Source organism: Artemia sp. Qi Xiang Cuo, chromosome 11, assembly GCF_049724085.1.
Source record: "Artemia sp. Qi Xiang Cuo chromosome 11, ASM4972408v1, whole genome shotgun sequence".
Taxonomy (NCBI): Eukaryota; Metazoa; Arthropoda; class Branchiopoda; order Anostraca; family Artemiidae; genus Artemia; species Artemia sp. Qi Xiang Cuo.
In genome coordinates, this window is record NC_142804.1 from 35,451,310 (window position 1) to 35,477,102 (window position 25,793).

Here is a 25,793-nt window from a genome sequence, read left to right on the forward strand (position 1 = left end):
GGACAAGGCTGTTCTAATGGTGTACTTTTTGTTTTGATCTGAGTATTGTAGGAGCAATGCCATTTCAAAATTATTTAGACACTCTATACATTCCGGTGTACAGTCGATATGAAGGTTGTTTAATACTGATCGGACATTTTCCTGACTTTTCAGCATTTTCCCAGCACAGTAATCACAGACAGAGAATGAATCTATGATATCCTCTTTCCAACCTGTACAAGTAGCTAACTAAGTCCAATGTATGGAATGGTTTGTTGTTTCAGTGATCGTCTTTTAATGTAACAGTGGAAAAATTTATTCTGAATTAAAAATAATTTTTTTAGTTACAAAAGTTTTTATCCCAATTAATTTCCTTTAAAAAGAGCCATTGAACAACTCTCTACGATTTTCCAGTGCCAAGCTATCTGTGGAAAAGAAAGAAGAAAAGAGAATGAAAAAAAAGATGCCGTTTAGGCAGAATGCTGTAGTAGCTCACACTTTTCTTGATTTTCAAGCCAATATATTTCCCTTGCTGTTCAAGCCAAATGACAGAAAATTTCCTATACGGGGGTTTCGGACAAGGCTGTTCTAATGGTGTACTTTTTGTTTTGATCTGAGTATTGTAGGAGCAATGCCATTTCAAAATTATTTAGACACTCTATACATTCCGGTGTACAGTCGATATGAAGGTTGTTTAATACTGATCGGACATTTTCCTGACTTTTCAGCATTTTCCCAGCACAGTAATCACAGACAGAGAATGAATCTATGATATCCTCTTTCCAACCTGTACAATCAATCAGCTGTTCTCTGTCATCTTTGGTTATGTCCTGTTGGAGGTGTTCTAAAATCATGGCTAATTTCGGTCCTTACTGTAATTTAAAAAAGAAACTTGTTTATTTACATCCTAGCTAAAATAATGGAGATAATATGAATGAACCACAGGGTTCAAATTCTTTGGGCTTGAGTTCATTTTTTAACTGTAAATACAAACAGGAAAAAGCCTACGGCTTTTCCTTCTTTTAAATAGTAAGAGACGGAACTCAAACAATCAAGTAGCTAACTAAGTCCAATGTATGAAATGGTTTGTTGTTTCAGTGATCGTCTTTTAATGTAATAGTGGAAAAATTTATTCTGTTTTAAAAATAATTTTTTAGTTATAAAACGTTTTTATCCCAATTAATTTCCTTTGAAACGAGCTATTGAACGGCTCTCTACGATGTTCCAGTGCCAAGCTATCTGTGGAAAAGAAAGAAGAGAGAGAAAAAAAGATGCCGTTTAGGCAGAATGCTGTAGTAGCTTAGCTGACACTTTTCTTGATTTTCAACCCAGTATATTTCCCTTGTTGTTAAAGTCAATGGCAAAAAGTTTCCTATATAGGGGTTTGGACAAGGCGGTTCTAATGGTGTAATTTTTGTTTTGATCTGACTCCTTTTTTAGGAGCTATGCCATTTCAAACTTATTTAGATACTTTATACATTCTGGTGTATAGTCGATATGAAGGTTAGTTAATAATGATCGGACATTCTCCTGACTTTTCAGCATTTTCCCAGCACAGTAATCACAGACAGAGAATGAATCTATGATATCCTCTTTCCAACCTGTACAATCAATCAGCTGTTCTCTGTCATATTTGGTTATGTCCTGTTGGAGGTGTTCTAAAATCGTGGCCAACTTCGGTCCTTACTGTAATATAGAAAAGAAACTTGTTTATTTACATCCTAGCAAAAATAATGGAGATAATATGAATGAACCACAGGGTTCAGTTTCTTTGGGCTTGAGTTCATTTTTTAACTGTAAATACAAACAGGAAAAAGCCTACGGCTTTTCCTTCTTTTAAATAGTAAGAGACGAAACTAAACAATCAAGTAGCTAACTAAGTCCAATGTATGGAATGGTTTGTTGTTTCAGTGATCGTCTTTTAATATAATAGTGGAAAAATTTATTCTGTTTTAAAAATAATTTTTTTAGTTACAAAACGTTTTTATCTAATTAATTTCCTTTGAAACGAGCTATTGAACAACTCTCTACGATGTTCCAGTGCCAAGCTATCTGTGGAAAAGAAAGAAGAAAAGAGAAAGAAAAAAAGATTGCGTTTAGGCAGAATGCTGTAGTAGCTCACACTTTTCTTGATTTTCAAGCCAATATATTTCCCTTGCTGTTCAAGCCAAATGACAGAAAGTTTCCTATACAGGGGTTTCGGACAAGGCGGTTCTAATGGTGTACTTTTTGTTTTGATCTGACTCCTTTTTTAGGAGCTATGCCATTTCAAAATTATTTAGACACTTTATACATTCCGGTGTACAGTCGATATGAAGGTTATTTAATACTGATCGGACATTTTCCTGACTTTTCAGCATTTTCCCAGCACAGTAATCACAGACAGAGAATGAATCTATGATATCCTCTTTCCAACCTGTACAATCAATCAGCTGTTCTCTGTCATCTTTGGTTATGTCCTGTTGGAGGTGTTCTAAAATCGTGGGCAAAAACATCAAAACCTTTCCTATTATCAGTTGATTCTTCAGTTGGCATTTTGTCTTTATCTGCTCGTAACTCTCACAATGCATTGTAGGGTGTACATCCCTGATGTTGGCTACCTTATCAAGGCTCTCACCGAATAAGTTTATTATTGTATTTTCATCTACAGAAACTGTCATCACCATAGATGACATCTTTACTATTACAATAGAGTCTACTTGACACTTCTTCTAAATAATCACTTAGTTCCTTGTACGAACCCTCGACTTTTAGTAGATTAATATGTTGTATAATCTTATGATTCTGATACTACCTTATATACGGTATTAATGAAACAGGTCAAGACAGGAAAATGTGGAGCTAGTTCCCTTAGAGAACGCAAATAGCCCTGACATCACTCATTTGGGCTACAGTACAACGAATGCCCATTCTTTCTTGTGTCCCTGTAATTCATTTCACGATAATCCATGCCGTCAAGGTAGAAATTAACCATTTTTTCAGTTGAAAATTTAATACTATATTATTTTCAAGGACTTCAAAAAGAATTTGACATAATGCAATATCCGTCGGATAGAGCTTGCTGATATCAGGATGACATTGCCAAGTAACCTGCTGCCCATTTTTTTTTTTGAATGTTTACTCAGATTGTTATAGGTGAGTTCAGTCATCATAAGTTCCTTGTCAGATCTATGTTCAGAGTATTTTTCAATAGTTGTCTTGTACTTTTCAGGACAGCTTGTTCTACAACACAGAGCATTTTTGCCAAATATTCAGTAGAACTAAAAGAACTGTTTAAAACACAGTTAGAAACACTTTTTTCTTGAGGAGGAATGTTACAAAGACATATACTATTAACCCAAACAGGTTCGTTTCCCCAATATTTGAAAAACATTGTTTTTCCTTTGCTGTTCATAGGTAGGCTTGTATATATATTTTTATTACTGCTATATAAACTGCAATTGCTCCTTCCAAAATTAATATACGAGTCTTCTATGAAATACGCCTCCGTATATTCACTGTTTTGTCTAGAATTTTCCATTGCATCCATAAACGTATCCAATGTTGCCAGTCCATAGTTTGGAAGATTTTCATTAAACTGACAACATTTCTTTTGGATATTAATGTGAAGTTTTGCCAGAGCATTTCTAGCCAACTTTTCAACAACATTCGCTCTTTCAAAGAGAATTTTCATCTGTAATTTTGAATATTTTTCGTAATCCTGGTAAAACATTCGTAAAATGTTTCTCAATTTACGAAGATCAGCATGCATTTTTGCCATCTTCTTGGACTTCTGAATGTAATTTTTCACTTTGTCCTTATGTGTTCTTTGGTAAAGCCTCGCAGAGGTTTTAATTTTTTCATTATAGCTTTTTGTCATCCCAGTATCTACCCATTTTTCAGGTAGCAACTTTTTTCTTATGTTTGTTTCGTAAATCTTTATCGTAAATCTAAATTATCATACCGTTCCTTGCTCTTTTGTTCGGCTCTCTCAATTTTTGCATGTCTATAAACTTCATCATTATAATAACGCTGTTTGTCACTATCCATTTTTGCATCTCGACACGCCTGGTCGGTTGATTACCTCTGCTTTTCTCTTTTCAAGATGCTATCTCTGTTTTTTGTGTAGTACTGTTTTTTTTTAATTACGTATAACTCGCTTAGAAGGCATCTTATTACTATCTTAATTATCTTATTATCACTTCTTAAGTCTCGTATCAAGTACCCATAACCTAACAAAAAATAAAACTAATTTTTAAATTTCCAGGTATTTTGTTAGTTTGAATGAAAAAATTGAAATTATTGCTCAGATATCATAAATATTTTTGCAGTTTACATAATAACTTTTGCGATTCTAAACTGAAAAACAAGATATATAAAAAAAGTTGAATTTTTTGGTCTGGAAATACATATTAAAGCCCACGCCAGATAGTTAGAACCTAACCAAAAATGAAACTAATTTTAAAATTATAAGGTATTTTTAGACATCACTGTGGCTACATAAAGGCATAATTGTCCTTTACTTAGTTTCAGCTTTATTCGATGATCAAGCCTTTATTTACTAACTACAGCCAACGACTATGACGTAATTGATCAATACTGTACATGAAAAATTAAGTTTTTCGTAAAAAATTGATTTTATTATAAAAAAAAATTAAGTACAAATGACACTAGATCTAGAGATTTCCTTTAAAATATGCCAGTGAACAACTCTCTACAATGTTCCAGTGCCAAGCTATCTATGGAAAAGAAGAAGAAAAATAAAGATGCCGTTTGGGGAGAATAACGTGGTTAAAGTCAATTTTCTTGATTTTCAAGCCAATATATTTCCCTTGCTGTTAAAGTCAAATGACAGAAAGTTTCCTATACAGGGGTTTCAGACATGGCGGTTCTAATGGCGTATTTTTTGTTTTGATTTGACTCTATTTTTAGGAGTTATGGGTTTTTATATATCTTAATATTGGACGTGATCGTTTCTTACTAGGTTGCTAGCTACCACTGCAATCCGGATTAACTAGACCCATCCTTCATATTAGTCTAATGGTGTGCTATCTAGTTCATTTACTATAGGCTATAGTTCGTTCTTTACTACAGTCTTTATTGAACATCCAAAATGCAGTTTTTCTTTGACAAAATTAATTCTACTTAAAAACTATTTTATTTTTAATTACAAAAGTGACTAGATTTACAAATTTCCTTTAAAATGAGCCAATATACAGCTCTCTATGATTTTCCAGTGCCCAGCTAGCTGAGGAATAAAAAAAGCAGATAGAAAAAAAGATGCCGTTTGTGGAGAATATCGTGGTTAAAGTCAATTTTCTTGATTTTCAAGCCAATATATTTTCTTTATTATTCAAGCCAAGGGACGGTAAGTTTGCTATACATAAGTTTTGGACAAGGCGGTTCTAATAGTGTACTTTTTGTTTCGATCTGTATGTTTTTTCAGTAGTTAAGGGTTAAATTATTTTTTACTATGGGGCATGATCGTCTCTTACTAGGTTGCTAGCTACCGCTGCAACCCGGATTTGTTTTGATCTGAATCTTTTTTCAGGAGTTGGTTTACTTTAGTTTTTACTATGGGGCGTGAGGGTCTGTTACTGGGTTACTAGCTACCGGTACAACCCGGATGTCTTACTAGGTTGCTAGCTACCACTTCATCTTTGAAAAATTAAGAGACGAACCTCAAACAATCAAGTAGCTATCTAAGTCCAATGTATGCAATGGTTTTTATTCCAATGATCGTCTTTTAATGTAACAATTTCATTTTTACTATGGGGCGTGATCGTCTCTTACTAGGCTGCTAGCTACCACCGCAACCCAGATTCCAGTTACTATGGACTAAAGTTCGTCCTTTAATGTAATAACTATGTAATTACTATATCTCGTGGTTTTTTCTTTGCTATGTGTTAGATATCCCTACATCATAATGATCATTCCTTATGTAATTATATTTCTTAGCATTAGACTGATCGTCTCTTACTAGGTTGCTAGCTACTGCTGCAACCCGGATTCACATATATAGTTATGAGAGGCAGTGTGGACGAGTGGTCCAAGGCGCTGGTGTTAGCCACCAGTCTCTTCGAAGGCGTGGGTTTACTAGTCTCTTCGGAGGTGTGGGTTCTAATGATGTACTTTTGTTTTGATGGGATATTTTTCTATTCATGTCATAGCTCTAATAAAACTGTCACGACATTCATTATTTATCTAGTAGGATTTCAGACAAGGTGATTCTAATGATGCACTTTTGTTTTGATCTGACTCTATTTTTAGGAGTTCTGGGTTTTTATATTTCTTAGCATTAAACTGATCGTCTCTTACTAGGTTGCTAGCTACTGCTGCAACCCGGATTCACATATATAGTTATGAGAGGCAGCGTGGCCGAGTGGTCCAAGGCGCTGGTGTTAGCCACCAGTCTCTTCGGAGGCATGTATTCAAATCTCACCGCTGGTATACGATTATGATTTATGTACAAAAATCAAATATCTTTGAAAAGACTGCAGTATGAAAAGACATCGAAAATGCAGTTTTTAGTGGTAAATTTATTCTCTTTTAGAAATAATTTATTTTAGTTACAAAAGATTTTTAACCCAATTAATTTCCTTTAAAATGAGCCATTGAAAAACCCTCTACGATGTTCCAGTGCCAAGCTATCTGTGGAAAAGAAGAAAGAAAAAAAAATATACCGTTTAGGCAGAATGTTGTAGTAGCCGCCATTTTTCTTGATTTTCAACCCAATATATTTCCCTTGCTGTTCAAACCAAGGGACAGAAAGCTTCCTATACAGGGCTTTCGGACAAGGCGGTTCTAATGGTGTAATTTTGTTTTGATCTGACTCCTTTTTCAGGAGCTATGGGTTTTTATATTTCTTAACATTGGACGTAATCGTCTCTTACTAGGTTGCTAGCTACCGCTGCAACCCGGAAAACAGTAACCTTTGAAATATGATTACCGTAATCAAAATACCAATTTTTGCATATCTATAATCTTCATCATTGTGATAACACTCCTTACTGTTTTGTTCTCCCCCCCCCCAAGGCAAATGCTGGAGATTTGCCCCTGCCTATAGCCATCTCTTGAATTAACCTGTCAAAAATGGGTATTTTGTGACTGGTTTCCTTGTAAAGGCCCATATAGTGCCCAAGTACCATCACATCTTCTAGCACATCACATCTTCATGTTGCCAGGTAGCATTGACTTGATTATCTTCATATCACAATTCATGCATGGATCATCAGTATTTTCATATCTACAGGACATTTTGGTTTCCTTGTTGGGTGTCACTAGATGTATTGTTGGCTGGGGGCCAAAGGGGGTGGGTGGCACCTAATAGACCCTGCTCAATGATGCTGGCTTGCCCCACTGTGTCAACAATGACTTGCCACTTCAATCATGGTCAACACCAACCTTGAAGTTATCAACTAATCTGGCCAACATAGTAGATTTGCTGAGTGTATTCCACAGTAGAACAACATAATTGATGAATAAGTTGAACTTCTCACACTTTCTGCTAAATTTTTGGTGCAGTTTTATGGGATTTCCTCATGTTCTGGTGTATTCATGTTCTGTCATTGAAAACAGGCTTGATGGTGTCACTGCTCATCATCTTAAATGCAAGGATGATATCTCCTCTCTTTCTACAGTATGTTAGGGTGAGCAGGTCAAGCTTTTCTTGTTGTTGCTTGTATGAGATTTGTTTTTTTTTGGCAAAAGGGAGCTTGGTTGCTCTATGCTGGACCTTCTCAAGTATCTCCATGTCACACTTAAAGTGCAGGTCGGCAACCAACATGCGAAACTCAAGATGGGGACAAACAAGGGCTGTGTAAAGGAATGCCAGATATAGTATTTGAAATATTCAAATTAATAAATTTTTTGTTGTGTTCTATAGACTGGTTGACTAACCTATAATCTATATTTGAGCTCTTGTATAAAACTGAATTTACTTCATGCAAAAAAAGAGAAAGTATGACATTGTCTAATTAGCCTTAAAAAAGATTCAGTATGCAAAAGGTATTAATTTAGCAAAGTTAACTTTGCATGCATTAGCTTAGATTTGACTCACTATAAATATCTAGTTTTCACATCAGTTTTAACAATATTACTATGCTAGATTTTGCAAATACTCCCCCTTCCATCTTCATTTTTGTGAATTAGTGCCACTGGAGACTAAAGTATTGCCCTGGGGAGATCTTCTGAAGTATATATCTGAACCTTTTTGGCTCTAAAGGACCAAATTGCAATTAATTATGATCAGCTTTATTTTAAATCTGGGTAAAAATACCCTTTTTTTGATAATATTTATTTTATATTTTGCCCAATCCCTCAGATATCTGTATGAAGAATTTTGTTTTATTTCTTACTATAAGTCTTTTTACATATCCAACTTTGTAGGGATCAGAACCTTTATCAAAAACAAGATTATAAACTCTAAATATAATAAATAAAAGAAACTATGTTTTAATATGGCAGAATTGATTTGCTTGTCTTATTTCACCACTGGCAGTGCTATTAGTCAACTGGATAATTGTGGGGTGGTAATTATAGTCTAATTCAACTGGTCATTGTTTTTTATTCAAACTCACTTTTTGTACTAGTATAGTATCTGGTATTTATATATCATAGTTGATAACTGGATTTTTGGGGAAGTGAGTATATATTTAAAATTTGTGCATCTTTGTTAAAACAAAATTTAGTAGTTAGTTTACCTTTTGTTTCTGTTTTTGTTTAGCCTGATAGGTCCTGAACACTATTGTAATTGATAAAAGTACAATGCTTTATTGGTTAATAGTGTCCAGCATTAAAAATAAGGAAAATCCAATTTTAGAAGAAGTATTCCAATCCCTCTCTTTTCCCCAAGCGGTCAGTTATAAAACATGATATTGTTACAAATCTAATATTGTTTTTTTTTTAGGATTTTATATGTCATCCACTGGTGAAGAATCTGTTCCTTTAATTGATACTCCAAGTGCTGTTGAATTGTTTGAACTTCTGAACCAAACTTCTGATAATGAAGAAACTGGGTCTTTGGGCCTGTTTTTAAATTTACATTCAAATACATCTTCAGTTATTTGTCAAGGATTAGAAACAACAATTTCTATTGCTGGAAGCTTAATTGTAAGATTGCTTATTTTGGTTTTTAATTTGTCTGTTTTTATTATTCTGTTCATGTTAGCCTGTATATCTTTCACCATGATAGATTATCCTAATGCTCTGCTGTTCAAGGGTAAATATTTTAATTTTATAAGATATGCAATTTTCAGTAATATATCAGAAGACTACTGTAATTCATATTAGGGAAGGGTTTTTCTACTAAATTTTAAAGGGTAAAGGTGTAGAATTGGACCTCATCAGAAAAAGATGTGCTAGAACAAAAAGGTGCATTTATAGATTGTTAATTTTATGTTCATATTAATGATTTAGTTCATATTTTGACATTTCTTCCCTAGACCCCCCCCCCTCTAATAGTTTCATGTAGCCAGAAATAAGGACAGTTGTTGTTCAATTAAAATGGTTACTATGCTTGTTGGCAAAATCTTAAACTGCCGGCACATAAATTCAGCATTTTTATTAAGGCGGGGGGGGGGGGGTATGCTTTACAGTTTATATAATGTTTTTTTTTAATTGACATTATTTTTGACTATAGACCTTCTATTGACGACATTTTATGGTAATACTTTGTGAAGACTACTTCTGACAAAGAAATGTTCTTACTACTAAAGATTAGTACCATTCCATTTTCTATTGAACACTTTACAAATGTAAAGGTGATTACTGAGGCAAAGTCTAAAAAAAAAAAAACTATACTAGACAAATTATGTGCTACCAGTTCAGATCAAATCTGTGTTTCATAGTTTTTCCTCTGTACATACAAATACATTGTTTTTTATAAAACAAATAATTTGTTTTAGTTTGCCAATTAGGTCTTTTGTCTAATAATTAATATAACGTAGTTTTAATCTTTTGTTTTCATCTACAGGTGTTTTTTTTCTGTAGCTATAGATTCTGATATATTTGTCCTGCTAAGACAAACCTTTCCATGCAAATCACAACCAGGTTTGACTTTGTGGTGTAATAGGCAGCATAACATTTTGTCTAGTTCAACAAATTTTAACGATTTCTTTATTGTTAAGTGCAAATACTGATAAGACCTACATTTTCTTTCATGAAAATTTTATTTTAAAGTAAATCAAGATATGATTAAAAAAATATCTTCAAGTACTTTTAAAGCAATTAAAACTAGGTATTTAGTGTTGACTCCTGCGGAAAAGTATAGGAATTATCAACATGGTTTATCAACCAAATTATAAACTTGATGGATGTGATGAAAGACAATTAAAATTTTTGATCCAAATTAATAGCCTAATATTTTTATAATTTTCTTGTGTTGCATATTTTTGTTGTTCACAGTTGATCTACTTCCATAAACTGTTTCTTACTAAGTTCTTATTACTTAAAAACAGACCAGCTGATGTATTCCTTGTATAGTTAAAATAAAATTGTACTTGTTCTAGGAGTGCCCCCTGGGTGTGGATTTTGTCGAAAGCACCATTCCGACAACGTCTTAGGAAGTTTTTAGGCAGCACTTCCATCTTTCAAAAAGCACATTTGAAGAGCTGCTGCTGTTACTACTAGATCACCCTGCCACTAAAGGGATCTTTCGAACAGAAAATACCACATGTTTTGAAAAACAATTGAAAAAGGCAGTTCTAATCCTAATTTGACACCTTGGTAATCTGGGAAGTATGCGGGAAATATCAGAGACATTTGGTGTAGCGAAATGTACTGTATATTTTTCGACAATCATACGATCATATGAGGATCTACATTATAACACTTTAACAATAGTCTTGTTTATTCAAGTTACAAACTCAGTCTCGTTTGTTATTTTTTAGTTGAGTTTTATATCTCTTTGTTTTTTTTTTGTTCAAGTTTAAAAGTTTTTTATTTAGCTCTACGTTTAATAGTAAAATTGTTTTTACTATAGCTTAATAAAAAAAATTATTAAAATTTACATACTTAGAAAAACCATACATGTATACATAAATTAAATTAAAAAAAGAATCAACTTAAAGTAAGGAGCTGACTTAAAACGAAAGTAAAGTATTACGTGTATGAGGGAGATTTCCCCCTCCTCAACGACTCACAGTTTTCCCGCTCCTGACATAAAAGCTTATTAGTACTTACAAAAACTTCTCATTGTTATAATAAAACGACCCTTGTGTTTCAGGAGTCGTTCTTACGGAATTCAGACACGGTTCAAACTTTAGCGTAAAGAGCGAGGTGTTGAAGAGGAAGAACCCCCTCACATACGAAGTAATTTCTATTTGTTTTAAGTTTTAATGTTGCTCCTTATTTAAAGTGACAAAATTTGTTTTTCAAAATTTAATTTCTGATTATTTTGTAAATGCCTGGAATCTGGCTCCCCCTGGACGGAAAAAAAGAATTAATTTTGTGATCATCAAGAGGCTCAAGAGGGAGGTATCCCCCTCCCTATCTAGTTATTCGAAATACTTTTAAGGTATAAAACAAATTTCAACCTTAAAAATATTTCGGCTAGCTAGGAAGAGTACATATCATTTTTCAATTTTGGAAAATATTTGTGGACAAATCCCAAGTGAACCTGTCTTGGCAAAGTTACCCAAGAGGATTTGTTGCGCCACCCCACAAAATCTTGGAAACTATAAAGTCAAGCTCTGCCAAAAGGTGTTAAATTCGAATTCGCCCCCTCTCCCCTTAGTCATTCCAGAAGAAATCCCGAACTAAGGTCATGATGGTCATGTATCATGGTTGCAGCCTAGTAGAGAGCAAACCACAGCCCATAGTAACCAAAAGTTAAAAAACGTGCTTAAAAAAGGAACTACCTAGTGAAAAAAATTGTCATCTGACACTGATTCAGGAATTGTAACTATTATTTCAGTTCATCTTAAAAGTAAAAGTTTATTGCGAAAAGAAATTTATGGTGATTTCGAAAAAAAAAGTCTGAAACCACTCAAAAATGGCGTCAGATTAAAATAAAAAGTCGACCATTGGATTCAGCACGGTCAAACACTTAATTATGGGAAATTACAACCCCCTCCTTGAACAACAATTAAAATGACTATTTTGTATGGGTAGCACTGATCTGTATCCCGTTTTTTATTCTTCTTCCTTTTTTCTAGTACGGCTAGGGGGTGACCAGAACATCATAGAGAGACGGGTACCGTAATAGCTAATTGAAACGGAAATTAAATTTGTTAGTGCCCTTTTTAAGTGACCAAAAAGATTGAAGGGCATCTAGCCCCCCTTCCCCCAAAGTCACCCAATCACAATTTTGAGATAGCCATTTTGTTCAATATGCTTCAAAGGTCAAATATCTTTGGTTTTGGTGATGATATGACCCTCCTTAGTCCCTGGGGAAAGGGCTGCACACTTTATCGGTATCGGACATATTGATATCAAGCGTATCAGTATTGGCGTATTGATATTGGGTGTGTTGGTATTGCAGGTATCTAGACAGATTTTTAATAGCTCATATAAAAGATATTGCTCATATCTACGTTCTTCCTATAAACTCAACTATCAGCGATCGGTTCCAAATGGCACTAAAAATGGTATCTTTTGTGCCATGTCTCAAGTGGAAAAGCTGGGGCTACCAGGACTTTTTAGAGTGACGTTTAAGGCTCATTTGAAAGCTATTGCTCATATCTAAGTGATGCTTATCAATTCTACCATCCGTAAGTGTAATATAGCACTAAAACAATACTTGTGATGTCACTTCTTAAGTAGAAAAGCTTAGAAGTATAAAACCATATCATCAATGCAATAATTATGATCCAAAACCCGTAGCTGGATGTTTCAGGAACAGCTCCCGTATGTTCCTCCTCTAAGCCCCCTTAATAAGCTACTCAATTAAGGTACAATCATTAATATTTCAAATCTGATTGTTAGAGGCGTGGACCTGTGGGTATAACGTTCGACTTCGAAATAGATTGTCTTGCGTTCGATTCCTTATTGGATATCTTTTTTTCAATCAGTGTTTTATCTTTTATATACGATAATTTTCAGATTATTTCACTGGTTTTGTAAATGTTATGCACTCATTTTTTAAAGAATGTCAAACGAAGATATTTTGTCAAGTATTTTGATTCAAAAGGGAATAGAGGTCACCCAGTTCATGATTTGCAATAATATTCTCAGTAAATCTCTAAATCCGTACCCCCACGGATGACGTAATTTTTTTAAAGTTCTGTGGGGGGGGGTCAAAAGTGGAGCCAATTTTCCCAAATCAAGTGAAAATGACAGAGAATACTGAACAACGAGCCGTATAGCAATAAAAAAAGGTAAAGGTGTACTAAAGAAAACTGACCTGTTTCAGTGGATACTTCAATTATGCAGGCTTATATTAGTTTTGATAACATTTTTGGAGAAACTAAATTTCAGCTAGGAGGAGTGGGGGTGGGACTAACTGGGGTCTGGAGGAAATCTGTGGCTTGAAATGGGAAGTTGCACCCTCTGTCCAGTACCAAATAATACCCTTGGCGTCCAGCCCTTGCCGCGAAGGAGTTGGAGCAGTGTATGCATCTGGTTCTGGAACCACTCAAAGTTGTATATTAAAAGAATGGTTACTTATTGTTATATGTACTTATTCAAATTATTTACTTTATAGCTCCACTGCAGTATTCTCTCCATACACCAGATTGTGCATTCAAAGAGGAAGAAAGACAAATGAAAATATTTTTGTAGGAGAATTCAGGTAATTCTTCGCAAAATTTTGAAATGAAAACAAACTTCGTTTGTAATACCATTTATCGTACATACACAAGAAATTATCTTTTTTGAAATTTCCATTCATCTTTGAGTAACGAGTGGCTTTCTATTTAGGAACAGGTCAAATAAATCCGGAAGCCTAAAGGCACATTTCTATTGAGCTAGCAAAATTTTCCGCAAGTAAGTATGTTGATATACAAACCTGTCCGCTCAGTTAACATTTTGCTTCAAAGCTACTCACTTGGAGCTTATTTCTTAACTGTGACTAAATTTTTTTTTTTAAGACAAAAAATTAAATATCAATTTCTTCTTTTTTATTTTTTTTTTTTTTTTACAAAAAAACGACACATTGTTTTAATTTTTTTTTCCACTCTAAACTTGCTTTTTCCTTCAGTTCTTGTACGGCTCCTTAGTTCAGCTCTTTAATAAGGGTTGAGATGTCTTATCTCCCCTAGATTGGAGGTGATTAGAAATTATAGAAAAAAATTATTAACTACAACCAAGAACCAACATTAAAACTTAAAACAAACAGAAATTATTCCGTATAAATAGAAAAGGTCATAGCAGTGTTGTTTTTAAATTAAATTTTAATCAAAACGAGCGAGGATTAATTTAAAAAAACAAAGATTTCCTGAGGGAAGTACAGAGCGAAGTTGAATCTTAAAACGAACAAAAATTATAATTTCACAGCTTATCTAACATATATTGATAAAACTAATGCAAAAAAATCAATTGGTGATATTTCCCTATGCTTGTAGGATTACAGAAAACTAGCGCTTTTCTGAAAACACAAGCCAAGTAAAAAAACAAGAATATTGACTTAGGAGTCAAAAATAAGTACATAGCCTCACAACAGAAAACTAATCAAGAATGCTTTTCATATTCCTACAGGAGCTGTGATATCAGTAACTTTCAGAATACATTAAAATTATCTTAAAAACTTAGGCATAAAAATAATAAGTTTCAAGTCATTACACAGTATATAAAATAATGGATTGATTTATCAGGTAGCATCTTGGTCTCACCTAGTATAACTCAAAATGAAGAACATATCAACCGTAATATGAACTCTGGATATCCAGTTATTTCTCTCTATAAAACAGAAGATTTTAAGTTGCGATACAAATTCTAAAACAAGTTTGTAGTCCTAATACTGATAAGATTCCTTAACTTTGAACTTGTCTATAAAATAATCACAAAATGTCCTTTTTCAGATGGAAAACGACAGTCAATCATTGAACTGACCTATTTTTTCAAAGGTGACGCCAAATGAAAGAACAAATGAAAATAAAACAACAATTTAAAAATGCCTTAATGTTATGCAGTTAAAAGTGCTTGTAAAAGAATATTTTTTACCGTACCAAAGATCCTATACTGTTTTGTGTCTTCAGTAAAGCATTAGTTTTCTATAATCCTACAAATATAGGGGAATATCCCCAGTTGGTTTATTTGCATTAGTTTTATTGATATATGTTAGATAGGCTGTGAAGTAATAATTTTTGTTCATTTTAAGTTTTAACTTTGGTCTTTACTTTCCTAAGAAAATCTTTGTCTTTTAAAGTTAATTCAGTACAGTGGCGCCAATTGGGAAGATTATCCCTTACACTTCGAAATTTCGTTATATATTATTATTGAAAAAATACACACAAAATTACCCCCTAGATTGAAACAAACAATATATTTACCTCCTTCTTTTAAATTTTCATGAATTGGCACAATAGATTAAATACTGATTATTTCCTGAGTTGTCAGCTTCACCTAAATAAGCAAATTTGTAAATCATATTTTGATAAAATCATAATTAATCATAAAAAAATATACAGTATATTAAAATAATAAAAATATAAAAACAACTAATCATAATACTTGATTTCAATTTATTCATCAAAAAAATTATAAGAAATGGTCTCATCTTCAACTTGTAGGAGCTTGTGTTGCTATAATAAACAAGAAATTCAAGCACAAAATGAACAACAACGCAAAAGAACACCCACATAGTTATTCTTAGAGCTTATGTAGTTCTACTTTAACCTGGTAATTCCTACATGTTCACAAGGGGAGACTAAGTGGGCTTAAACACTGATAATTTTAATTTTTTTCCTACTCCAAGCTTCCAAAAACGGACTCCTTTTTGAGGTCCAAACACTATTGGCTACAGCGGAATTTTCTGCGATTTTGATGTTCTGGCAGCCTTTAGGCTATGCTTGATTACACTTGACAAGCTGAAAAGTTTCCAACAAATACAGGTGTCATTTTAGACTCTTTTGGTAAAAATCATTTGCTTTTGCCATCTCCTAAAACAAATAGGCCTGTTTTTTCACTCATCAATGTTAAGTCTTGTGAGGAGAGATATTTCAGAAGAACTACATCACCTAGCCTAGTAAAAAAAAAGAATATCAAAAACGGAAACAGCTCTTTTTTTGTTTTGTAGTTGCTCTTTTTTAGAGTTTTGGTTCCTGTTGGGTTGAGTTACTTATAGTTCATTACCATGAATTGTTTGATTAATCTTCAAACACAGATATCAGGTACAAGAGTAAGAAATAAAGACCAACTGTTTGAAAAAAAAATAGGCCTAGTCTGAAAATAATATAAAACTTTACAAGAAAACAATCTGAAAATAAAAACAAAATTTTTACTTTTGGCTATCATATACGATTTTTATGAATCATGTTTTGGGGTTTCTTCTTTTTTAATCAACTATTCCCCAAATTTGAATATACTGTTTCATTAAGAGGGACAGACAGAAGAGGCTGCAATTTTTACTGCAAGAAGATTATATTTAGAAAAAGTTTTGAATGGCACATCAAAATCTACCACTTTTTTTTATTCTATTATTTTTATCTTAGGATTAGCCTTCATATAGGGTTAATAGTTGCTCAAGCATTTGAAGCTGTGGAGATAGGCCTATTTATTTAAGAAAATTTATAATGCCCTAATTTGAGCAGAATATCTACTCTGTAAAATTTCATTCACTTACTTAACATCTTTCCTAGACCATAAAAAGATCCTAGCCTGCAGTTGAACCACTCAATGAAGCATGGACACCTGCCAAAAGTAGTGCAGGGGGGAGGGCACCAGAGTAGCAATAGTGAGGAGGGAAATACACAAGTTAGGTTAATCCTAATGAAAAATACCAAACCACAATGAAAATATGATAATTTAGAAACAAATTTGGGCGGTCAGTATCTACAAAATCATATTATTGAGTTAGGACTAAAGTGAATACACCATTCGATGCCTTTTTTTATGCTGATTACGAATATAATAAGCATTTCTATCGGAAATGAGTTTCAGCCCCCCCCCCCCTATATATGCCAATTAAGGGTTAGGTTAGGTTGGGTTAGGTATAGCCTAGTACCTATATAGGGGGGGGGGGGCTGAAATTCATTTCCAATATAAATGCTTATTATATTTGTAATCAGCATAAAAAAAGGCATAAAATGGTGTATTAACTTTATTCCTAACTCAATAATATGATTTTGTAGATATTGACCATTTGGGCTATATATTTGAATATTAGAGGTGGATGGGGTGGTGGGAGGGGTAACCTGATCTAAACAAACCTAACCTCCACACCTAATGTGCAAATATCTAACCCAAGTTATATAATTCTAATGTATTATGTCACCCACCACTTGTTTTCCACTGAGAGTAAGCTAATTGTTTTTGAATACAGACAGATAAAACCAGTTTGTTCTTGAGTTTTACATAAACTTGAGTGTTGGCAATATAACACATAAGTACCCTTTCATCTATCACACATTCAATTAATATGTTTTTAAATTAATAAATTATGCCCAAAACCTAGAGTAAAAGAAAATAAGACTTAGACTAAATTGCAGAAAATAAAAGAAAAGGGTATCATTTTAAAGGGTCTATTTAATTTCTTATTCAAACAATGGTTATATTTTGAAACAGCATAAAAAAAGGTCTCAAGGAGTAAGTTCATCAAATTTATTGCTTGATAATGAAAATAACTCCAAATTTATTAAAAAATCCCCTCCCCCTCTCTGCGTTGGTGCCATACCTTTCCTTCTTCTTTTTAGTAAAGTTTTTCAAACAATCTCTCCTATATTTTCAGACATTTGAAAATTAGACAGCATAGCAAAAGAAAACAAAATTTAAATTCACAATCCAGCTGTCTAAAATAATCCTCTTGACATTTATGCTCAGAATTATATTGAATGTATGCACTGTAAACATGTTCAAATGAAATTCTTCACCACAGTTCACAAGAGGATCTTTGATGAGATGGTATAGTCTTATAAACATTATGCTTATCAAGAATAGGATGAAAGGTCAGTAATTCAATGATCTGTGTCTGGTATTTGATGTGCAGTAAATAATTACGACAAAACTTTGGAAAACAGTGAAAAAATTAGGTCAAGTTAAGTGAAAGTAATAGCTACTAGAGGTGGATTGTCACTAGGGATGGCAACCCTGAACAAAAGAGGATTTTTGGGGAACCAATTTTTTTTTCGAGAATATTGATTTTTTGGGAAATCACCAAAAATTTGGGGATATTGGAAGTACTGGTATTTTCAGAGAAAATCTGCTAATAAATTTTACTAGGTCATGAAAACTGTCAAGTAGCATTGCTACTATGCTACCACACTTCTTGCATGGCAGAGCAAAACTTGTGTTGTGACACTTTTTCTTTGTGCAAAAATTATCTTTATATGTAAAAATGGTATTTTAAAACAAAATCTGCCAGGAAATTTGAAAACTGCCAAGTAGCATTGCTACTTTGCTATCCCACTTTTGAATGGTGGGTGGTGAGTGCTGCAAAATCCTGAAAACTCATTTTTTTTTTCTAAGTAAAGAAATGGTAATAAAAATACCAATAAGCTATGCATAGACAAACATAAAAAAAAAGGCATTAAGTGGTATGTTCACTTTATACATACATCAATAATATGAACAACAAAAAATTTACCAAACCATCAAGGTAAGAAGGGAATATATCATGATATTTGGTTATAAAGCCATTTAAATTTTTTTTAACAAAATCAGAAAACTTGTATATACAGCAGAGCCATATTTGTCCTCATAAGGGGGGAGGGGGTATGCCTAAGTTCAAATTATATATAGAAATTGCATTAGGCCTAAAATGGGAAATTTACTAGTAGATCTCTTTGATAAGTTTCTGTCCTATACTAGGCTATACTATAGGCCTAAGCTATGCAATGTTCAAACTGGTGAAAAATTTATCTACTATGCTTCTACAAAAGCAATCCTTGACTCAAAATTGTTGCAACACTTTCTTGACTCTAAAAAAAGCTACAGATATGCTTAAAATCAAGTTCTAGTACTGGAAAGCCATAAAATAACATAAAAGCCATAAAGTGAAGGTAGGAACATAATTTTTGCCATGAATTTTTGTGTAAGGACTTAATTCACCTAAAGAAAGAGGTTGTAGAATAAATTCAAATAAGAAACAGACAAACTTTATGGTGACAACATTTTAAGAAAATCTCAGGGTAAATTTCTAGTGGGCCATATATGCTAGTTTAGCTAAAGGGCTAGGCACATGTAGCTGATTTTGGGAACCAATTTCAGCAAGGGTGTATTCCACATCGAGTGATTCTAATTAATGAGGTAAAATTCAACTTTAGTTACTTTTGGCTATCTTGGAAAGGGGTTGGGTTAGGAAAATGAAACTTTCAGGGATGGATCTACATGCTAAGGTATTTCCCGGGAAGGTACTTTGAAGTACCTACCTCCACTCCTCTCCCCTCTATATAATGGTATATTATGGCGCATTAGTAGTTGTTTTAGCTCACATTTCATCCTATATTACTATCATAATTATAAATCACTGCTTACCTTACACAACTTCAGCTTACATAGCTTCAGCTAACCTTGATCATTAAAATATATTCCAAAATCCTATTTTTATTTAACAGTCTATTCCTTTAACTTATTTACTATCTAGCTGACATTGTTTATGGAACCTGTTTGTGATGTCACAACTTTGCTTATCATAACCCCTTTTAACAGTAGCATGCAGGTGCCATGGGGTAGAAGACAACTCAGTGTTGATAAGCCATTTAAACTTTATTAATTAGGGAAAGGATTTGACAAGAGATAGACCAGTAAAAAAATCCAAATTGTTTTTAGAGGACAAATTATGTTATGAAAAGATGTTTTTATTTTTATAGGTCCATGCACTCATGAAGCTTTTTAAATGTTTCTGAAGCACTAATTGATAGAGTGCTACAAACATCAGAATTGACTTTAGAAGACAAGTTATGTCATGGGAAGATGTTTTTGAAATCCCTCCTTCCCAAAACTCAAAAATTTCTAAAATTCTACTTAAGAAGCTTTTTAAATATTTCAAAAGCACCAATAGATAGAGCACTACAAATATCAGAATCGACTTCAGAGGACAAATTATGTAATGGGAAGATGTTTTTGAAATCCTCCTTCCCCCCAAACTCAAAATTTTCCAAAATTTTACTTTAGAATCTTTTTTAAATATTTCTAAAGCGCTAAGACATAGAGCACTACAAACATCAGAATCAACTTTAGAGGAAGAATTATGTTATGAGATGATGTTCTTGAAATCCCCCTTCCCCCCAAACTAAAAATTTTCCAAAATTTTAATTTAGAAGATTTTTTAAATATTTCTAAAGTGCTAAGACATAGAGCACTACAAACATCAGAATCGACTTTAGACGATAATTTATGTCATGGGAAGATGTTTTTGAAATCCTCTTTCCCTCCCAAACTCAAAATTTACTAAAATTCTCCTCTAGAAGCTTTTTCATTATTTTCAAAGCACTAACAGATAGCACGCTAAAAACATCAGAATCGACTTTTGAGGTCAAATTAATTTTTCAATAAGTCCCCCTTCCCCCCAAACTCAAAATTTTTTTGAATTCCATCTTTGCCCCAAACTCAAAATTTTCCAAAATTGTACTTTAGAAGCTTTTTAAAATATTTCTAAAGTACTAAGACATAGAGTGCTACAAACATCAGAATCGACTTTAAAGGACAAGTTATGTCATGGGAAGATGTTTTCGAAATCCCCCTTCCCCCCAAACTCAAAATTTTCTAAAATTCTGCTCTAGAAGCTTTTTAAATATTTCCAAAGCACTAATAGATAGCGCGCTAAAAACATCAGAATCAACTTTAGAGGCCAAATTAATTCCAAAATATTCTCCCTTTCCCCCAAACTCAAAATTTTTTTGAAATCCCCCTTTGCCCCAAACTCAAAATTTTCCAAAATTTTAATTTAAAAGCTTTTTAAATATTTCTAAAGTACCAAGACATAGAGCGCTACAAACATCAGAATCGAATTTAGAGGACAATTTATGTCATGGGAAGATTTTTTTGAAATCCCCCTTTGCACCAAACTCAAAATTTTCCAAAATTCTACTTTAGAAGCTTTTTTAAATACTTCTATAGCACTGAGACATAGAGCGCTACAAATATCAGAATCTACTTTAGAGGACAATTTGTGTCATGAGAAGATGTTTTTGAAATTCTCCTTCCCCCCAAACTCAAAATTTTCCAAAATTTTACTTTAGAAGCTTTTTTAATTATTTCTAAAGCGCTAAGACATAGAGCACTACAAACATCAGAATCAACTTTAGAGGAAAAATTATGTTATGAGATGATGTTCTTGAAATCGCCCTTCCCCCCAAACTCAAAATTTTCCAAAATTCTACTTTAGAAGCTTTTTTAAATATTTCTAAAGTGCTAAGACATAGAGCACTACAAACATCAGAATCGACTTTAGACGATAATTTATGTCATGGGAAGATGTTTTTGAAATCCCCTTTCCCTCCCAAACTCAAAATTTACTAAAATTCTCCTCTAGAAGCTTTTTCATTATTTTCAAAGCACTAACAGATAGCACGCTAAAAACATCAGAATCGACTTTTGAGGTCAAATTAATTTTTCAATAATTCCCCCTTCCCCCCAAACTCAAAATATTTTTGAATTCCATCTTTGCCCCAAACTCAAAATTTTCCAAAATTGTACTTTAGAAGCTTTTTAAAATATTTCTAAAGTACTAAGACATAGAGTGCTACAAACATCAGAATCGACTTTAAAGGACAAGTTATGTCATGGGAAGATGTTTTCGAAATCCCCCTTCCCCCCAAACTCAAAATTTTCTAAAATTCTGCTCTAGAAGCTTTTTAAATATTTCCAAAGCACTAATAGATAGCGCGCTAAAAACATCAGAATCAACTTTAGAGGCCAAATTAATTCTAAAATATTCTCCCTTTCCCCCAAACTCAAAATTTTTTGAAATCCCCCTTTGCCCCAAACTCAAAATTTTCCAAAATTTTAATTTAAAAGCTTTTTAAATATTTCTAAAGCACCAAGACATAGAGCACTACAAACATCAGAATCTACTTTAGAGGACAATTTATGTCATGGGAATATGTTTTTGAAATCCCCCTTTGCCCCAAACTCAAAATTTTCCAAATATCTACTTTATAAGCTTTTTAAATATTTATAAAGCGCTGAGACATAGAGCACTACAAACATCAGAATCAACTTTAGAGGACAATTTATATCATGGGAATATATTTTTGAAATCCTCCTTCCCCCCAAACTCAAAAATTTCCAAAATTCTACTTTAGAAGCTTTTTTTAAATATTTCTAAAGCGCTAAGACATAGAGCACTACAAACATCATAATCAACTTTAGAGGACAAATTATGTTACGGGAACATGTTCTTAAAATCCCCCTTCCCCCAAACTCAAAATTTTTCAAAATTCTACGTACTTTAGAAGCTTTTTTAAATATTTCTAAATTGCTAAGACATAGAGCACTATGAACATCAGAATTGACTTTAGAGGACAATTTATGTCATGGGAAGATTTTTATGAAATCCCTATTTGCCCTAAACTCAAAAATTTCAAAAATTCTACTTTACAATTTTTATTTCTACTATTTCTAAAGCGCTAAGACATAGAGCACTACAAACATCAGAATCGACTTCGGAGGACAAGTTATGTCATGGGAAGATGTTTTTGAAATCCCCCTTCCCCCCAAACTCAAAAATTCTACTTTATAAGATTTTAAAATATTTCTAAAGCACTAATAGATAGGGTGCTAAAAACTTCAGAATCGACTTCAGAGGACATGTTATATCACGGGAAGATGTTTTTGAAATCCCCCTTACCCCCAAACTCAATATTTTCAAAAATTCTACTTTACAAGCTTTTTAAATATTTCTAAAGTACTAATTGATAGAGCCCTACAAACATCAGAATTGACTTTAGAAGCAATTTATGTCATGGGAAGATGTTTTTTAAATCCCCCTTCCTCTTAACCACAAAAACTCTAAAAAGTCTACTTTAGAAGTTTTTTAAATATTTCTAAAGCACTAAGACATAGAGCGCTGCAAAAATCAGGATCGACTTTGGAGGACAAGTTATATCACGGGAAGATGTTTTTGAAATCCCCCTTCCCCCCAAACTCAAAATTTTCAAAAATTCTACTTTAGAAGTTTTTTAAATATTTCCAAAGCACTAATTGATAGAGCGCTACAAACATCAGAATTGACTTTAGAAGACAAGTTATGTCATGGGAAGATGTTTTTGAAATCCCCCTTTGCCCCAAACTCAAAAATTTCCAAAATTCTACTTTAAAAGCTTTTTTAAATACTTGTAAAGCGCTAAGACGTAGAGCGCTACAAACATCATAATCAACTTTAGAGGACAATTTATGTCATGGGAAGATGTTTTTGAAATCCCCCTTCCCCCTAAACTCAACATTTTCAAAAACTCTACTTTAGAAGCTTTTAAAATATTTCTAAAGTACTAATAGGTAAAGTGATAAAAGTATCAGAATCGACTTCAGAGGACATGTTTTATCACGGGAAGAGGTTTTTAAAATCCCCCTTCCTCCCAAACTCAAAATTTTCTAAAATTCTACTTTAGAAGCTTTTTAAATATTTCGAAAGCACTAATTGATAGAGGGCTACAAACATCAGAATTGAATTTAGAAGACAAATTATGTCATGGGAAGTGTTTTTGAAATCCCCCCTCCCCAAAACTCAAAAATGTCTAAAATTCTACCTAAGAAGCTTTTTAAATATTTCTAAAGCACTAATAGATGGAGCGCTACAAATATCAGAATTGACTTCAGAGGACAAATTATGTATGGGAAGATGTTTTTGAAATCCCCCTTCCCCTTAAACTAAAAATTTTCTAAAATTTTAATTTAGAAGCTTTTTTTAAATATTTCTTAAATATTTTAAATAATCAACTTTAAAGGACAATTTATGTCATGGGAAGATGTTTTTGAAATCCCCCTTGGCCCCAAATTCAACATTTTCCAAAATTCTACTTTAGAGGCTTTTTTTAAATATTTCAAAAGCGCTAAGACATAGAGCGCTACAAACATCAGAATCAACTTTAGAGGACAAGTTATGTCATGGGGAGATGTTTTTGAAATCCCCCTTCTCCCCAAACTCAAAATTTTCTAAAATTCAACTTTAGAAGCTTTTTAAATATTTTTAAAGCACTAATGGATAGAGGGCTACAAACATCAGAATTGACTTTAGAAGACAATTTATGTCGTGGGAAGTGTTTTTGAAATCCCCCCTCCCCAAAACTCAGAAATGTATAAAATTCTGCTTAAGAAGCTTTTTAAATATTTGTAAAACACTAATAGATAGAGCGCTACAAATATCAGAATCGACTTCACAGGACAAATTATGCTTGGGAAGATGTTTTTCAAATCCCCTTTTCCCCCAAACTCAAATTTTCCAAAATTTTACTTTAGAAGCTTTTATAAATATTTCTAAAGCGCTAAGACATAGAGCGCTGCAAACATCAGAATTAGCTTTAGAGGACAAATTATGTCATGGGAAGATGTTCTTGAAATCCCCCTTCCCCCCAAACTCAAAATTTTTCAAAATTCTACTTTAGAAGCTTTTTTAAATATTTCTAAAGCGCTAAGACATAGAGCGCTACAAACATCAGAACTGACTTTAGAGGACGATTTATGTCATGGGAAAACGTTTTTGAAATCCCCCTTTGCCCCAAACTAAAAAATTTCCAAAATTCTACTTTAGAATTTTTAATTATACTATTTCTAAAGCGCTAAGACATAGAGCACTGCAAATATGAGAATCGACTTTGGAGGACAAGTTATGTCATGGGAAGATGTTTTTGAAATCCCCCTTCCCCCCAAACTCAAAATTTTCAAAAATTCTACTCTAGATGCTTTAAAATATTTCCAAAGCACTAATAGATAGAGTGCTAAAAACATCAAAATCAACTTTAGAGGCCAAATTAATTCTAATATAATTCCCCGTTCCCCCCAAAGTCAAATTTTTTTTGAAATCCCCCTTTGCCCCAAACTCAAAATTTTCCAAAATTATACTTTAGAAGCTTTTTTAAATATTTCTAAAGCGCTAAGACATAGAGTACTACAAACATCAGAATTGACTTTAGAGGACAATTTATGTCATCGGATGATGTTTTGAAATCCCTCTTTGCCCCAAACTCAAAATTTTCCAAAATTCTACTTTAGAAGCTTTTTCAAATTTTGTAAAGCGCTAAGACATAGAGCGCTACAAACTGCATAATCAACTTTAGAGGACAATTTATGTCATGGGAAGATGTTTTTGAAATCCCCCTTCCCCCCAAACTTAAAATTTTCTAAAATTCTACTTTAGATGCTTTTTAAATATTTCTGTAGTACTGATTGATAGTACGCTACAACCATCAGAATTGACTTTAGAAGACAAGTTATTTCAGGGGAAGATGTTTTTGAAATCTTCCTTCTCCCCACACTCAAAATTTTCCAAAATTTTACTTTAGAAGCTTTTTTAAATTTTGTAAACCGATAAGACATAGAGCGCTACAAACGTCATAATTGACTTTAGAGGAAAATTTATGTCATGGGAAGATGTTTTTGAAATTCCCCTTCCCCCCAAGCTCAAAATTTCCAAAAATTCTACTTTAGAAGCTTTTAAAGTATTTTTAAAGCACTAATAGATAGAGTACGAAAAGCATCAGAATCGACTTCAGAGGACACGTTACATCACGGGAAGAGTTTTATTTAAATCCCCCTACCCCCAAACTCAAAATTTTCTAAAATTCCACTTTAGAAGCTTTTTA

General features: G+C 33.1%; 1 protein-coding gene across 4 annotated transcripts in view; it reads left to right on the plus strand.

Moving 5' to 3' along the window:
* The first annotated feature begins 15,879 nt into the window (after positions 1 to 15,879).
* GatA (glutamyl-tRNA(Gln) amidotransferase subunit A, mitochondrial) overlaps positions 15,880 to 25,793 on the plus strand; it is a 136,625-nt gene continuing 126,711 nt past the window's right edge. For 2 of the 4 annotated variants that reach the window (XM_089096737.1, XM_089096740.1), the window contains exon 1: positions 16,090 to 16,226. In XM_089096737.1, coding sequence (XP_088952863.1) covers positions 16,190 to 16,226 — 37 coding nt within the window. In that variant the 5' untranslated portion in view covers positions 16,090 to 16,189. Of the gene's footprint in view, positions 15,969 to 16,089; positions 16,227 to 25,793 lie in introns of those variants that run through there. The other 2 variants (XM_089096739.1, XM_089096738.1) reach the window with 2 other exon arrangements.